Here is an 18922-nt window from a genome sequence, read left to right on the forward strand (position 1 = left end):
CAAATTGCATGTACTGCTTACAACTGATAGAGTCCTTGCGTCTACAAGCTTCTTGCCCAGCATTGACTGCAAGCTAACAAGATAACAATGCTGTGGACCAGAAGGGAACAGGCTCTAAGACTTTTGGAATGCAAAGCATAAAGGAGCTAAAAGGATCCCAGGGACTGGCGCTGGATCCAAAGGTTCTCAGGGAGAAGAAGAGATAATGCCACTGGACTCAAAGGGTCTCAAGCAAAACGGAGAAATATGAACAAGGAAGATGACAAAAAACTAGATGTGTGGACCTTTTGGGACACCAAGGGTCTGAAGAATGCACTGAGTTCAGAGGTTGTCACACAAGACTACACACACAGACACACACACACACACACACACACACACACACACACACACACACTACGTTAAATATATGGTAACAGAATAAAGTGTTGTACCTTTAATATTGGTTAAATGTCAGAGAAAGAGGATGTGGACCATCCATACAGAAGGGTATTTAACCCTTTATTTAACAACATTATTGCGGGGAACATTTAACAGAAAAATAAACTTATTTTAAACATACAATATGACAAAGAATTTAATGCAATGTCTTTCACTGACTAGATCTGGTTGCGCTTTATGTTCTACATTTTCTTTTTCTTGACTGTTTTTTATGATGGTAGATTCCTGTGCTTATTTAGGTACTCTATGATTTCACTGGGGAAAGAGAACGCAGGATTACTGGAGTTCACGCAAAAACGTAACCTTTTTACTTCTTTTTCAGCGTAATTATTGAGCTTACTGCTTCATTTAAATTGTTTTCTTTATGTTAAGTTTTCAGGGCATTTTGTGAATGCATGTCTTTTTTTGCTATTCTACACTTTTTGAATGCAACTGTTCATTAACACAACAGTATTCACACACGTTTGGTCACCATCATAACTGTTGCATGAAATCGCAGTGTAATAATCCAGCACCTCTGCACTGAAGCATTTGTATGTCAGCTGACATTCCATCACACCCTTCTTCTTAAAGCTGTACAGCCTCTATAAATGAACCCCCAATATCTCACAAGCACCTGGGTACATATTTTTACGATATCACAACAAAAGGAATACGCTTTTTTCTTATTTTTGGTGCATATGTACTATATATCACCTTACAGTACAATAACAAAAGAAATGGATTGAATGACAATGCCTGAAAATAATCGTAATTTGTTTTTGATAAAGCAGCCAGTGCAATGTATTAGTATTACCAGTGTATTACCAGTGTATTACCAGTGTATTACCAGTGTATCAGGCGGTGGATTGCGCCGATCGCCAGCTTATTTAGACCCCCTGCATTCACAGTTACTATTTTTGCTTAATAATCTGTTGTTTTTTTAGCCGTCATTTTAACATTTTAGTCTCTCTACGTGCTTAACACAGAAAACCCGCCCCTTCAACTCTCTGATTGGTGAACTGTTGTGTCAAGGCGTAACACAGCTGTCATGTGGTTCCAAGACTATTTTTTTCACCCAGCTACACGCAACTGATCTAGTCTGCTAGCAGCGCAATCAATCCTTATTGTTAAAGGCACAGCAGCATCTGCAAGACGGACGTTGCTATGACTACTTTAAAAGCCCCCAATTCAAACTCTCCCAGGTAAGAGTGACCAGTTCCAAATTAAACATGCAAGTCCTTGATTTCCAAGATCTCAGAAGCATTGACTTGCTTGATTGATTTTACAACTTGAGTCTTTTGGTGTAAAAAAAAAAAAAAAAAAAAAAAAAAAAACATAATAAAATCTTTAAAGTAACCGATGAAGGGGCTTTTCAGGCAGCCTGCTGACTGTGTCATGTGACCTCTGACTCACAGATAATGTTCTTGCAGAAGTAGTTTACCATTTGCCATTCAGCAGGCAGACAGCCCATTAACGGATTCTCTGGGTTTCAATCTTAACACTTACTGGCAAATTAGACTTGCACTTTGATTCAAATGAAAACAGGGAGGGTCCTGGTCCACACAGCACGCAGAGTCACAAGCCTCTCCTTTGTGTGGAATCGGCTTTGTTGACCTTCGCCGCGTGCATTCCACTGCTAATGGATTTCCCATCTCATTTATATCTCTGGCTTATCTTTGATGTTTCCCACTGTCCTAACTCGCTGCTTGAGTTGGCATGCAATCACTGGGGACAAACAAAAGGCAGTAAAGATTTGCAATCCCATTATGTACAACTAAGCTCTAGTACCTTGTATACATGTATACATGAGCTCTCGGAACATCCACTGTACAGGTAAACTCCAGTACCCTGTACAGCCCAGATATACACATGCTATCAGAACATCCATCTGCAAGTCACTGTGCAGCTTTCAAACAAAGTCTAACTGGCTATTTCTACCATCTATCTGAAGGCAGCAGTCGAAATGCTGAAGCTAATGATTAACTTTGGAATGCCCAAGCATTTTTTGAAATGAGAAAAAACTATGTAACCAGATTCCTTTTCTTGTGCAAAACACTTTCTTTGCTTGACAACACAACGTACTGCATGTGAAAAATAGTGGCTTGTGAGGCTGAAATAACAAGAGCAGCTGCAATGCTTTCGAATAAATGCGATTCAGAAATGGGCCTTGCAGGGTTAAAAGAGGGCGTTTTCAGCTGAGCAATTCCCTTTCTTCATGAATTATTTCTAGTGATTGATGAGTATCCTGATGGATCCTGGTTCTCCGGGGATATACAGCAGGTGTCATTTGAGTTCTCTGTACTACTAGAATATTACTATACAGTACAGGTTCTTACTAGAAAAGCACTTCTCACCTGGCTTACAGATCTGATAATTACTTTGCAAATCACAAACAAACGTGCATATGAAACCACGTATTTGCTACTTATGGTGGAACAAACAAATTACAAATCTGAAAGGACAGCCACTCAAAATGGATTAAAACCAAAAACCACCCTGACACTGCACTATGGTTAGTGAATACAATCTGTGAAATCGCTGGTACTGTTGTAGTAGATTAACCAAACTGTCTTGCACACTCATGCTATACAATATTTATACAGCAACAATTTCACACACACTCAACTCAGCGGCATAAAAGAAACATTCATGTATAACACAGCTTTTTCGGCAAGACAAATCTGAACACAAAAAAAGTGAAATTATTTCTCATCATTTGTATTATTAAAATGTGTCTTGTGACTCCACTCATTCACAAACTCCTCAGCACTGAAAACAGATCCTCAGCGAGCACTCTTTACTACACTACCTCAAACACTCATCTGCTGAGCCAACCCAGGGTTTGGCAGGCAGCCAGCTGGACGCCAAAAGAGGCCTTTCCTTTCCTGCCGCTCCCCCTCATTCAGATGCTAACTCTTACACAACTCTATTTATAGCTTCTGGCAAGAAACCAGACAACTAAAACCACACAACCACAGCGCAAAAAAAATAAATAAAAAAACACACCGTTGCACACTCCCAACCTTTTTTACACTGCTGCCGCAGGCCGTAGAAAGCAAATCAGAGGTCAGGCGTCTCATTAATTCAGAATAGGGAATGTGGACAGTATTTGCCATGTTATTTTTTTTACCTGCTTCAAATAAAAATGTACAGGAGAAGGCTGACCAACTGCCCCAAATATTCATTTCACTGAGGTGTCAGCACGAATACTGCTGCCCGAGCCATACTACATAATATTGAGATAACACCACATGACCCATTAGCTTAAACCTGAAACCATGGCAACAATGGGGAAGAGAGGGGGCTCAGATTTGTGTTTGTTTTTATTTGTAGTTACAGGACTAATCTCATCTTTCATATTTTTGGATATATAAATAGAAACAATAAATAAGCTATTTTTACTTTAATTGTTAGGTCGACATTTGACCAGCATAAAAAAAAAAAAAACAGTTCAAGGGGTGTTTGGTACAGCATTTCAGGAATAAATCTGTTTACACATTTAAAGGTTTAATATCGAACCACGATCTTGAAGGAATGTCTGCTGCAGCACAAAGTCAAGTAAGGATGTGTTGCGATTTACTGAAGCTACATTTCAAACTATAGCAACAGATACAAGCCTGGTCTAAAAGGTGAGGAGGGGAAGTTGTGCAGAAATGATGGCAGTCTAATCTTTAGTGGAAATCAAAGGCTCCGTCAGCGTTTAGGTATGGAAGTGAAGTACTGAAACAGTTGGTTATGTAGATTTAGGGTTGGGATCACTAAAATCCAATCACGTGGCTGAATAGTTCTCTTTGTAACATGTGCTAAATCCATCACTGAAATGGGTCTGGCCTTGTGTATAGAGAAGAAAGGGGACCCCAAACAATGTTTACTGAGGCAGAGGCCAACAGGAAAGCATATCTGGAATCCCCTCCGTCTTTAAGAGCAATCAGCACCCAGGGGAAAGAGATTAACCACACAGACTCTTCCTTAGAACCACAGGGCTGTGCGCTCCATTTACAAGGTTGAGACCGAAAGAGAAAGATGTGCTGTTTTGTTTGTGAAGTTGCACCCCCTGGACTGGCTTTTAAATGAAACTACTCCCCGATTGACTCCTCTTGACGTTACAAGGGAAGTGATCTTCGCGTGTGCTTTTAAAAGATCATTTCAACCCTGCAATGCCCATTACGGATCGCATCTGATACAATGCTTAGCCACCCTTCTATTATTTTTAAATAGTCTTTTACTGGAGCACTTCCGCAAACTGTTAATTGCGTATGAAATACTTCTTTGGACACTCAAAATAAAGCATTCAAAGCTGCTGCCAATTCCTACAATGCAGGGTTCTCCTTCACAATATACAAGCGTCACCCCTTTCAATACCACAACATTGCTATCAAGCAACTACTCCACTCGGCAGTTCTGGAACACAGCTGGTGACGAGAGAACAACTTGATACCATAAAAACAGAACAAAAATGCAAACGTTTCATGCAAATGTAAGCAACAAGGTTTCAAACACACACAGGATAGAGATTTAGCCCACTTCATGGCAGTACTTATTCATTCTCTTTCTGAAATGGTGGGCTATCCTGTACATGTGCAGCTGTGCAACACATATTCCACACGTGTTAACCCAATTTACACACAACAGCGCAACAGTCGTGAGCAAAAGCTTCTGTGAGGACTTGCCAAAGGAGAAGACCCATGCACAGAGGGGGTTGAAAATACACTTCAAAAGAGACTTGATGTGTGCCGGGTGTCAAAGAACACATGGGCCTCCACATACCTTCAGCAAGAGACACCACCCGCATGGGCAATAAAACAGCATTGCTTGGCTATCCAGTTTGTTTACATTGCTGAATTTAGTATAATCTACAGCAGGGCCATTTAACTGGCAACCCAGGGGTCACATCCGGATAAACAAAGGACAACCAAGTGGCCCGCAGACAGACAGCAAAAAAACTAAAAACATTAACTGAAAAAACAAAAATGAACACCTCCACAATAACCCAAACAGTACCATCACAAAATGACTTTGTGATTAAGACGTCTTATTTTTCCATCTGATAAAGCAGCGTGCTCATCACACCAGACCTTCCCAGTCACTAAGCCACTTCAATTGAGCTCCACTTTGTGTACTCTGTGCGCTATTAGTTTTTTACTCATGTTGATATTTATTTATTTAAGGTGATATAACACATGGTTCTCTCCACAGCTAGTAAGAATAGAAAACTATGGTGAAAACCATAGATTCAACAATGACTTGACAAATAAATACTTCTATTTATTTCACCAACTGTACCGAATGCAAAGCCAGTGTGTTTCCAGTGCAATGGATGTGTGCCAGAACATGGAGCTTTTGGAACCCGTACCCAGGGGGATCACCAGTTAGAAGCTCAAAAGACGAGGCGCTGATCTCTTCTTACCCACGTGCTTGTGCAGCGCTTGTGTGATCTTCCACTCATCCACTGTTGTTTGAGATGCATTAAAAAGTATACCATACAAAGGACATTAAAAAAGTCACTTGGGAAATTAACCAAAACGGAGAAACATGATTACATTGATTCCCCACATGCTACTGTTATCCCTTTCCATGGGATGAAAGTGTTTGTTTTGAACTTATTCAAGTTTTCATTTTTGTGTCAGAAATGGAATAGAAACAAAAGATGGGCATAAGACAGCCAGAGTCACTGCATTGCGAAGAGCACACCCCCCATGTATTAACTGCATTAGTAATCTGTGTGCTCAGCAGTAACGCAGGTCTTTAGAAATGTGCAATACCACTGCATGTTTGAAAATGCATAGACTGTTCAGTTTTAGCAAATTACATACATTGCACAAAAGCTACAATCTGCTCCAGCCTGTTTCCCAAAGGAAATTAAACTGAAATGTAGGGCTGCATCGGAGGGTACATTTTGACCTTCGAAGGTTCGGAACACCGAAGGAAGGTTCAAACCTTTAATGGTATTAATTTGCATACTTTACTGGTGATGTCACCATAGATACTTGTTTAAATTTGATGGAAAATCCTATTATTTTACAGGTAAGCCATCTAAATGGAATAAAAAAAACACTCATATAGAACAGTAATCCTGTTTTATAATTTAAATAAAAATACATGTTTATTTACACGTAATTGCATTACAGCAGCACTAACTGCAGTGGACCTAAGCAAAATAAAGCTTGATTTAACAGTGAACGTTCCAAGCAGGTTATCAGTCAGGTCACATTTTACCACTACCACCCATATAAACTTACGACTGTAAAGTGACCCCAGAGATCGGCGTGCCTCCATGATAACTCAGTCTCTTGCACAGTTTGCATTCAACTTTTTTTTTTTTTTTTTTTTTTTTTGTCATCAGGTCATTTAACAAGAGTCCTGAACTATAGAGTAGCATTACAGCACGTATCTGTTGCAGACAGTTCTTGTGTGCCTACAAGCAGAGGGTTTTCTAGACATTTCTTTCAATACAGCTTACACTATAAAAGCACTTTGCTGTCGAGATAGCGAATGAAGACATTTGCTCCCGTTTAAAACAAGCTGGATTGGGGAGGGATGGACGGTGCTCAGTTTTTTGTTTTGTTTTTTTATTAATTATTAGTGTTAGAGCATTATTCTACCATAGCACTTCTCTTACACTGTCTTGTACACAAGGTTTTCAGTACATCATTTAACTGAAGCACTACAACCGCTATAGGTGCTTTGGTTACTATACCCTGCTTCATACATAACAGCAGCACAATACAGAGTTGCTACGTATAACAATTTGGTAGTGGATTTGAATACAACAACTTTTGTTTAAGTAACATGCATTATACAAATCAAAAGATCGAAGGTTGCATGCGAGTGACATTTAATGTGTGACTTACAGTATTCACACCTGGTCAAGCGATTTCTGTTAACAGAGAAAAGCCATTACACAGAGCGTGAATGGCGTCCGACGAACCTTCGAAGGGTTAAAACAATCTTCGAATTCCTGGCTAGCGAATGACCCTTCGAATCTTCTAATATAGCCCTACAGAAACGTGAGAGCATGCTCATCAATAGCTGAGGATTGTCTTAGCAACACAGCCTGGGTTTTCATGAGCTGCTTCAACAAAGAAAGAAAGAAAAAAAGAAGTTTTAAAACCACAGAAAAAAAGAAATGAGCTCAAATGAAGCAAAATAAAAGGCAATAAAATAAGGTACTTAACTCCCTAACTGGGGAATTCTGCACAGCAATTATTTTCAGCATGGGCTTCTCTGTTATTACTTACCTATTCAATTAAGAATGTATTAATAGATTACATTCAGCATCAGGGTTTGTAGAAACACAAACACAGGCATTATATATATATATATATATATATATATATATATATATATATATATATATATATATATATATATATATATATATATATATATATATATATATATATATATATACATATAGCAGAACCCCTCCGGCGCATTTCCACAAACAAAACCCGGTGACCCGACATACCTCAGCACACATGAAGGGGCACAAAAGCAAAGGGGCCCACAGGGGCAGCGCTGCCTCCAGACAAGGCTTCTTTTCTTTCACACTCGCATACAAACAGCCAACAAAGAAAGATCCCAGTGGGGGGGGTAAAGGCGTCTAACGTCTCGAGCATGACGCCTCCAGAAGCCATCAATCCCACATAGAGACACGTCTGTCTCTTCAGGCTGAAGTAAGCCGTTTCACAAGCAAGTAACAAAAAGTCAGCTAAAGCCAGGGCTGCGGCTGAACACCAGTAACCAGACAACCCCCTTCCCCCACCAATCACCATTCTCTGCCTTTGCATTGAAAAACCATTTCAAATGGCAGGCACGCACGTGCTGGTATACATTAATGAAGACACAAAACAATCTCAGACACGCACTTGATGTTTTGGGATAGTCCTGACCTCTAGAGTTCACATAGCATTGCAGAATGTATCTGTTGCAGACCGTTCTTATGTACCTACAATAGAAATGGACAATAGAAAAGGACATTCTGAACACACCTGTCATTTATGCTTTACTGATATTTAGGGCACAACGTGAATCACACTCAACATGAATAAACAGGACTGCGAGGCAATTTAATTTAATCTCATTACACCCTGCTTTGTTGGAAGAACAAATGCATCTACACATCATAAATCCATGTAAACAGTCAAACACAATTAAAGCAACATTAAAAATGACCCTATTTGGGGTTCTGTAACAAATCAAATATTCAGCTAATGCATGCTAGAATATCATCACTTCAGACAGCTTTACTTGTGTTAAATACAAGCCTCTTAAAAGGTCTGCTTCCCTTTGATAATACCCATTCATCCCCCATGGTGTCCCAATGCAAAACAACCAGCTAACTGATAACTGCACAGCCAGCTTCATAACCCTCAGTAGAAGAGGGGGTGACAATAGAATGTTACTAAGCACAGGGCTATGCACACTCAAGCACTAAAATCAAGGGTGCAGAAGCTAGCAGAGCTTGTCAGATTCCTATGTAAAGTTTGACTCAAACATACAGTACGAATCGATGTTGTGGCAATTACAGAAGTCTTGAAAAAGGAACAGTAAGTTATGGCACAGTAATGATTCAGAAAGCTGGTTTTGTTGTGAAAGTATTCCAGGATATAAAAACTAAACCCAATAATTGCATTCCTTGGAGCTGGCATGCCGACAAAGGCTCACAATCGCATGGGCAGCGAGATCGTTGGCAGCATGAACAGAAACACATGCTAGCTTCAGGCTCGGTCCTCAGCAGGGTCTTGAACTGCCCGCCAGTGGTCTGCTGTAGTTGTCATTAAATTAGCAACACCAGTATAAGCCAATATTTCAAATTAGCCACTTAGATACAGTACCAGTCAAAAGTTTGAGTGCACTTGCTGGAAACTAGTTTTTTTTTTCATAATTGACAATGTTTTACGTCGTATACGATTCTGTAAATACTTGAAAATGAAAGCACATGTTACAATATACAAAACAAAACATAAGGAGTATCAAAGCAACGTTCAAGAAAATTGAAAATTGTCTCTAAATCTTGGATTCCTCAAAATACCCACCCTTTGCCTTAATAACAGCCTCACAAACACGAGGCATTCGGTTAACAAGTTTCAGCAGGAAATCACCCGACATGTCTTCCCAGCTGTTCTGCAGCAACTCCCAGAGATGTAGGGCACTTGTGGGTAGCTTTGCTTTGACTCTTCTGTCCAGTTCGTCCCATACAAGTTCTATGGGATTGAGGTCTGGAGACTGGGCAGGCCAGGTCATTAGTTTGAGTTGTCTTTCACTTTTCTTCTTCGCCAGATAGATCTTGCAAAACTTTGAGGTGCGTTTCGGGTCATTACCTTGCTGAAGAATGAAGGACTGCCCAACTAGCCGTAATCCTGATGGAATGGCATGCCTCTGAAGTATGCTATGATAGCCATGCTGGTTGAGCTTGCCATGGACTTGGTAAAGATCACCAACTCTGCCACCAGCAAAGCAACCCCAGCCCATGACACTGCCTCCTCCATGCTTGACAATAGGAATCACACATGCAGAACTCATGCACTCACCCTCTCTGTGTCTTACAAATACTCGGCAGCTGGGCCCAAATATTTCACATTTTGACTCATCGTTCCAAAAGACCAACTTCCACTCCTCAAGCGTCCAGTTTCTGTGTTTTTTGGTCCAGACAAGTCTCTTCCTGTAATTCTGCACTCTTAACAATGGTTTCTTTGCTGCAATTCTTCCAGTTAGGCCAGCTTCACGCAATCTCCTCTGAACAGTTGATGTTGAAACATCTGTACTTCTAGTAGCATTTAGCTGAGCTTGTATTTCAGGGACAGTTAATCACTGGTTTCGGCAGACTTGTGACTCGAATGAACTTGTTCTCTGATTCTGAGGCCACCCTTGGCCTGCCTGCCTGAACTTGTTCGGTCCCTATGCGTTCCAGTTTAGGCCAGTGCTCTAACACCGTGTTATACACATTTCAGACAACTGACTTGGGCTTCAGACTAAAATCCCATTGCTTTGGGTGACCATTTCATTGAAATTGATAAGATTTACATTTTCATTTAAAAATTAAATTTTTGAATGCAAGTCACTTATTAATGCAATTCACTTCCAGTCCTGGGTTTGTCATTTACAGATGATGTTTCTCTGTACTTGTTGATTATGCTTCGGATACCACACCTTGAAAATCGAGTGATGCAAGCTGTTTCACTCAATGTTTTCCTTCTTTATGCAAGTCAAGGTTGTTATAGTAGAAAACACTAGTGGAGGCTTTGAGTAAATTGTTGATGCTCATAATGCATGAGAATAGAAAAAGGCAACATGTCTAAGACTTTTGCACAGCAGTGAGTGTGTATATAGGGATAGAGATATATAATCACTCTGGGAACAGTGGCTACAACCACCACATCAAAAGGCCACAACAGTGCTACTGTAGCAATCACTCAAGAGGTTTGCACATGAATCGTTAAAGCTGCTGCTGTGTCCAGGCTGTTTAAAGCAAGCCAGAATAATGTTGCAGTATTAGTTATGTTGCTGTATTTAAATGTTCTTGTTACTCAGAATGGAAGTTTAAATGAAAGTGGGGTTTATTATTTTGGAGGTAAACTGCAAATCTGTGGTTCCTGCAACACATCCTTCAATATTTCAAGCTGTGGTTGGGGGAGGTTATGAAATACGTAAACCTAGACAGTGCAGATACAAATAGAGAAGTGTACATTAGTTACATTTTCATCTTTGTGGTTTTTAATATGCATCAGCCAATAAACACCTGGAACCAGAGAGGCACACTTCTGCATTCTAGAGAAAGACAGAAAAAAAAAGTCTTGCAGAATCACACATGGGGTTTAGCTCTCCAGCACCTCAGACTTCCACCACATGAACCAGCAGCAGCAACATTAGCATTGTTAAAGCCTGGCAAGTACTGCGTCAGACATGCACCAGCTCAATCATGCAAGTTTAAAAGACCTTTAAAACCACAACAGCTCTCTCTAGAATCCAGACTAATTAAATGACATTTGCAATCCTAACTTTCAAACTAAAACGCTGGACAAACCCAAGCAAACCGTTTGAAAAAACGTGAGAAAAAAAACACACCCCCCATTATGCTACTATATTTCTAACATATAGATAAATAGGTACAGATATAGACAGATAGATAGATAGATAGATAGATAGATAGATAGATAGATAGATAGATACGCCTTTCATACACAGTATCTCAAAGCTCTTTACAAGTCAGCAACAACTAAAATTACAATAAAAATTAATTAGAAACACCAAAGATTAGTAGACAAAGAGAACACTTAATATTTTATATAAAATGCTAGTCTAAACAGTTTTTAATCTTGATTTAAAAATATTAAGAAGCGACGGCATCTCTAATGGCAGCTGGTAGTTCAATATTAAGAAGCGACGGCATCTCTAATGGCAGCTGATAGTTCAATATTAAGAAGCGACGGCATCTCTAATGGCAGCTGGTAGTTCAATATTAAGAAGCGACGGCATCTCTAATGGCAGCTGGTAGTTCAATATTAAGAAGCGACGGCATCTCTAATGGCAGCTGGTAGTTCAATATTAAGAAGGGACGGCATCTCTAATGGCAGCTGGTAGTTCAATATTAAGAAGCGACGGCATCTCTAATGGCAGCTGGTAGTTCAATATTAAGAAGCGACGGCATCTCTAATGGCAGCTGGTAGTTCAATATTAAGAAGCGACGGCATCTCTAATGGCAGCTGGTAGTTCAATATTAAGAAGCGACGGCATCTCTAATGGCAGCTGGTAGTTCAATATTAAGAAGCGACGGCATCTCTAATGGCAGCTGGTAGTTCAATATTAAGAAGCGACGGCATCTCTAATGGCAGCTGGTAGTTCAATATTAAGAAGCGACGGCATCTCTAATGGCAGCTGGTAGTTCAATATTAAGAAGCGACGGCATCTCTAATGGCAGCTGGTAGTTCAATATTAAGAAGGGACGGCATCTCTAATGGCAGCTGGTAGTTCAATATTAAGAAGGGACGGCATCTCTAATGGCAGCTGGTAGTTCAATATTAAGAAGCGACGGCATCTCTAATGGCAGCTGGTAGTTCAATATTAAGAAGCGACGGCATCTCTAATGGCAGCTGGTAGTTCAATATTAAGAAGCGACGGCATCTCTAATGGCAGCTGATAGTTCAATATTAAGAAGCGACGGCATCTCTAATGGCAGCTGGTAGTTCAATATTAAGAAGTGACGGCATCTCTAATGGCAGATGATAGTTCATTCCACAATCTGGGAGCATTGTAACTAAAAGCTCTTTCTGCTTTTCTTTTTGTCTCAATCTTTGGGAAGGACAGAAGACCAGAATCAGCCAACCTTAAAGCATGCCTCAGTACATATAGGGACAAAGGCTATTTTAGATAATCAGGTGTCAGGCTATGTTGTGTTTTGCAAGTCAAAAGTAGGATGTTATGATCAACTCTAAATCGTACTGGAAGCCAGTGTAGAGAAGCCAGTATCGGAGTTATGTGTTTTTTTTTTTTTTTTTTTTTTTTTTTTTTTTTTAAATAAGCATTAAAGCATTTTGAACAAGCTGTAAATATGAAAGACATGGTCTGGTAACCCAGATGAGACAAAAGCATGAGTTAGCTTCTCAGAGTCAGGCAGTGAAAGACGAGACCTAATCTTAGCTATATTTCATAAATGATAAAAAGACACTTTGGTGACATTAAGGATATGAACCTCAAAACACAAGTCAGAATCAAATATGAATTCCAAATTTCTGGCCTCTGATTTTGGGTTTGAATTTAAACTACTCAACTCTGTTTTTAGCGAACTGGCAAATTCCAGTTCTTGCAGAGAACCCAAAATCAAAACTTCTCTGATCTGAGTTTAACTACAAAAAATTGAGGCCGATTTGTACATCACTGACACTCAATTAAAATCAGAGACCACAAAAAGGTATCTCCAGGTTTCTCAGAAATAAAGCTGTGTGTCATCAGCTTAGCTGTGAAAATGCACACTATGTTTACAAAATATATCCCCAGCGGTAGCAGGAGTCTAATAAAACCAGAATGGAAATAGACCCAGACTCTGCATTTCCCAATAAGTCGAATTAGAGCTATTTTTCTCAATAAACATATGAAGTTGATTGGCTACTACTTCCTCTTTGATCTTAGCTATAAAAAGGTATATTAGAGACAGGTCTAAAATTGCTCAAACTGTAAAAAAAAAGCCTTGGAGGATTTCCATTAGGGTGAGCGTTAACAGAAAGCCAGGTTCCCTTTGGGCATTCCTTCACAAGCTAAATACGTTAAATTGTTTATATAACTAAAATTATTCACGTCATTTATTTCCCCAATTCATTCAGATCTTGATAAAAAAAAAAAAAAAGGTTTTGCATCTACTACCTCATAAGCACTATTACTGATATTACTGCAACAGTGTTTAACATTACCTGACGCCACACTGAATGGACCGCGCCATAACTTACCTATGGGAACTTAACATCCTGTGAAAACCTATGGCCTTGTCGGCTGCTGACAAACTGCTCCCTGCTCCCCTTAGCCTGCCTGAAACGCTACAACAAACTCTAAGCAAGTGGGTGTCAGTGAGGAAAGCACTGTTAGCAGCATTCTGAGCAGTTCTGTTTAAAAAATAAATAGAAGTAGTGCTGGATATTGTAAGTGCCGCGACCATATTCTCTCCTACGTGATTCTCGGCCGTGATTCTCACTTTACTGCTGTAAGTAATTTTTTATATGATATTAAGTCTATCTAGGTGTTGTTTTGCAAGCGGTGACTTTCGCTTTAACTCTTAAAACGTCATTTTGTGGCGCCAGCCCACTGGAGGTTATGCCCATATTACTCAGGCGCCATAAAAGCCACCTACCTGCATATTTTCTGCTCATTTTGCATATTCTACTCCAAAGTGCTCATAAGAACAGAGACAAAAATGTGTGTTTTACAGATACTAGCTACTGATAAGCGTTAACCAATCCGGAGTGCCACTGAAGTAAAAACAATTAAGCGCTTAAATAAACACAAATGATGTGCTTCTTATAAAGCTTAAATTGTTTTGTATTGGAAGAAATTCTGACTACAAACGCTGCTCTCTATTACAGCCTTGTCGTCTGCAAAAAACAAACACTGTCTTTTTAAATCTGAGCTCGTGCTGGAAGTCATGCTCTGTACCCATCCCCCACGGTGTTTTTATAACCCCCCCGTCCCGTCCCCCCCATCCCCTCACACCCCCTTCCCTGGCATGACAAACAAAACCAAAACGCAGCGGAGCAAACGTTACTGCAACCCCCGCGTATTGTTCTTCCATAGACAACAATACATTCAGGTATATAAAGGTAGCAGGCTTTGGTAACAAAATAATAAATAAAACACGTCTAAAAGCACTTCACCCATCTCTCTCCTTCCAGCAATGTGGTCAAGCGTGCTGCAACTGCACGGAGAACACGGCCCAGGTGCACTGATGCAAAGATCAGGTGATAAACGGGCTGTATTAACTGCAACGCGATCTCTTACCACGGTCAGGGTTTACAAATTACAAACATTACGTTTCTCCCAATAACATTTAAGTGAATGTGGAACAAACGAAACACTTTGTGACAATAATACAATACAATGCGCCAGCCGACTGCTGCTGTGATACTCATTGGCACGATGGTAAACACGCCGAGGGCGGGGGAGGGGTGTTAATGAATGTTACACCTATTGCTGGGCGCCTGATACGGTTCGCGACATTATGCACTGTGCTGTACTGATGCGTTTTATCAGTTCATTTCACTGAGTCACTGCCAGGGAAGATACGCCCGAAGTATAACGTTAGCTTTTAACACAAACTTGCACATACACGTTTATTGTACCAATATTAATGGCCTCTGCACTGTGCATTTTGACCAATCTGGCGTACAAAAAGCGAACACTAGTTACTAAAAGTGCACCAAGTAAACAGCCCCTTTGTTTTTGACTAATGCATTTGTGAAATATTGCAAAGTTGTTTGTTTTACACAATTGTATATTTAAAACACGCCAATGCATAACAAGTGAACGTATTTCAAACTCATCGCGTTCAGCAGCGTCATTATTTCTAAAACAATTCGGAAAGCTAAACATCTACAAGGCAACGTATAAAATCACCTAATACAGGATAAAAAAAAAATAATCAATTCAAAATAAACTCGGTATTTATTTAGGATGCAAATATACATACGACACGGTAACACAGCACTGCGCACAATCCTTGCATTATTAATGAAGGACACAGAGAAAAACAAAGAGCATGTGCCCAGACAACTTCACGTGGCTCCTGTACATCATATCCGAGCACAACATGGGTTTGAGCGGCTAGAGAACTAAGAGATGTGTGTCCCTGTTTAAAATGTAACCCTCTACCGCTCTGCACACACAGACCCTGCCCACCTCTACTCCCGGAGGAACAACAAACTAATGACACGATCTCCGTCCTCCGTCTGTGTCAGCAACGCAATTTTCTGTTTAACACGTTTAGAAACTGATATGAAGCCCACCGGGTCCTTTACCGGGAGACACAAACGCTAAACCGCGGAGTTGCTTACTATAACCGATCGCTAGTGTTCGCGCTGTTGCGAACTATTTTAATTGCCGTTGTAACAAATCAACAAACACAACCTATCACATTGCCGTGTATCAACGCGTCGGGGGCAGGGGCGACTTCCATAACACTTATATTTTGTAATTATGTTGATATTGTTATGGAAATCTGCACAAATCGTTTGAAATGCCAATGGTACCCCTCCCCCAAACTCGTCAAAACAAGGAGGGGATTGATCGAGCAACAAAGCAACCATACAGCCCATTAAACCAAAAGATGCGGCACGTCTCAACGACTGCTCAGCAAAAACACTGGTTTAGTTTACTGTAAATGGCAAGGGGGGAATCAGCATGCAATGTATATAATAAATGCATGCATACATGTATACATTAAAGGAGGAATGGGGGTAACCCATCGGGAAGCACTGTGCAAGTTAACCCCCTCCGCTTTCGCAAATCTGCAACCGAGGCAGTATCGTAGCAATCAGCATCTTAAATCACAAATAACTGAAATAGGAAACCCCACGTTTAGAATCCACCCGCTTCGCTGGCACGTCTCACCATGCTTACATTGGATTTATTTTCAAAATATATGTAACATGACTTTATAAAACTTAATTTAGCAATGCTTTCTTACACGTGGTGCTGCAAAAGGAGGAACGAAAGCTCAAAGGAATGTGAAACCAATGTGGTTTGTATTTTTACAACCTCTATTAGATCACCCTTTCAAATCAGCCCACATGACTCATCCCATAAAAATAGCAAACACTCCACATCACACCCTTTCATTAATAAAAACAAACCCGCTTCCTAAATGGGATCTTTCTTAGACAACAGCGACTGACCACAAAACACACACATTAAAACCAATACAAATGCAACATTTACACTGCTTTAGATTTAAAGCGATCTCCCAATATTGATACCTCGCATTTCAAGCGTTATAAAAATAGTTAACTTAATTATGAAAATTAAAAATAACAGCAAAATAGTTATTTGCAAAACCGCCAACAATTAGTTCACGAGTTCGACCCAGTTCATAAACCCAGTTGCATTAAACCTGCAGCGTGTAAAGAAATGCTATGAGTTACACAATGAAACGTATTTCATACGTTACATCAACAAAGTTTCAATACAAAAATCAGAATAACCAAAAACCAAATAAACCTTTTTTGCCAAGACGTCAGCCACAGTGCTCATGGACCTAAAGTTAATTTTTTTTTTTTTTTTTTTTTTTTTTTTTTTTACATTTGTTTTTTTAAGAATAAAAAATTCTTACCTGCACAAAAAGTTCCCCAAAGAAGTGTAAAAGTGAACCAGGACGCAAACATATTCCTTAAATTTAAGAGAACCCTACGGCACCAGATGGTCTCCTTTTAAAAAGCGTATTGGTATCCTTTTCGAACATTTAAAAAGATGATTTGCCCAATGACCCAACTCCCACCCAATCAATATCCACCGTACAGAGGAAGAGTTTGCTTTGCTTTTGTGCGTATAGCCCGCATGCAACAATATTGCACTGGAAAAAAACAAAACTTTAAAATGCAAAAAAATCCACCGAGGAAGCAAACATTTCCAAACACTAACGCTGGTTGGATAAACGCGTCTGTGCCTGCAGAAATGTCATTGTTTTGCACGCGTGGTTAACGTGTTCTCTTTTGCCCCTAAAACAGTAAATGGACAGAGAGACACTAGGTCTGAAATTGACATGCAAGAAACTGAACTGAGTCCAAAATGGCTTCTGTGTGAGGAGAGGAGAGTAAAGCACAGCCAGTAGGGAAACCCGGATGTGTAAATACAAAGAGAGGAATGCAACCAAAGGAGCCAGAGAAAGGGACGGGGGAGGGGGCTCAGCGGTGTTGTTATTGGGCTTGTGCCGGGGAGAGAGAGAGGGAGGGAGAGACTGAGAGAGTACATACACTGGGCTTGGAAACACGGTTTAATAAATAACATTTACATAATATTGAGCATCCAACATATTGTGTAAATTGATGATGTCACAATAAACAAGTGATGAACAAAGCTGTAATGATAAAACGATGACGATCGAACCGTTGATCTAAGCAAATAGTAGGATAATGTACTAATGTGTTTGTACTAAAATATGTACTTGATTGAAGTGCTCAGAATGAATTACAGACAGCACACTACAGTAAACACACACACACACACACACACACACATATATATATATATATATATATATATATATATATATATATATATATATATATATATATATATATATATATGCTTTGATGATACCGAACAGTGCATTTTTAGATAACATACAGCAATTGTGTGCAATGGGATTGTTAAACTGTGGTTGCATAGCGGTCAGGAAAAATTTTGAAAAACGCATCGAAAAGCAAGAATGCGATTAGAAACTGGAATAACGTTCCCAGAACCTATATTAGGAGCTCAAGTAGGGTAGGGAAAGTACAGGACTGATCAATTAAAAAAAATATTCAACGAAAAAAGGCACTTTACAGAGCATTAAAAAAGGACCAAAAAGAAAGTACGCAGAAAGAGTACACAGAACTGCAAACGCAAGTCAAAAAGGAAGTTAGAAAGGCCAAGAGAGAAATAGAAATAAACATTGCTAAGGGAGCTAAAACCAATTCCAAAATGTTTTTCCAATATTACAACAGCAAGAGAACATTCAAAGAGGAGATTAAATGTTTAAGAGATACAAATGGCAAAATCGTAGAGGAAGAAAAAAAAATAGCAAATATGTTAAATGATTACTTTTCACAAGTTTTTACAAAGGAAGATACTGACAACATGCCCCACATGTCATCCAGTTCCTATCCAGTTTTAAATAACTTTAGCATAACTGAGGCAGAAGTGTTAAAGGGACTAGGAGCTCTTAAAATAAACAAATCCCCTGGGCCGGATGAGATCCTCCCAGTAGTACTCAAAGAAATGAAAGAAGTAATTTACAAACCGCTAACCAAGATCATGCAGC

General features: G+C 39.7%; 1 protein-coding gene across 1 annotated transcript in view; it reads right to left on the reverse strand.

The window, feature by feature from the left end:
* The window catches only part of LOC121310004 (activin receptor type-2B), a 56774-nt gene extending 39085 nt beyond the window's left edge, over positions 1-17689 (reverse strand). The window contains exon 1 of the mRNA XM_041243191.1: positions 17234-17689. Within this exon, the coding sequence (XP_041099125.1) occupies positions 17234-17285 (52 nt within the window). The 5' untranslated portion in view covers positions 17286-17689. The remainder of the gene's footprint in view (positions 1-17233) is intronic.
* Positions 17690-18922: the final 1233 nt, after the last annotated feature.

The sequence above is a fragment of the Polyodon spathula genome, chromosome 3 (genome assembly GCF_017654505.1).
Source record: "Polyodon spathula isolate WHYD16114869_AA chromosome 3, ASM1765450v1, whole genome shotgun sequence".
NCBI lineage: Eukaryota > Metazoa > Chordata > Actinopteri > Acipenseriformes > Polyodontidae > Polyodon > Polyodon spathula.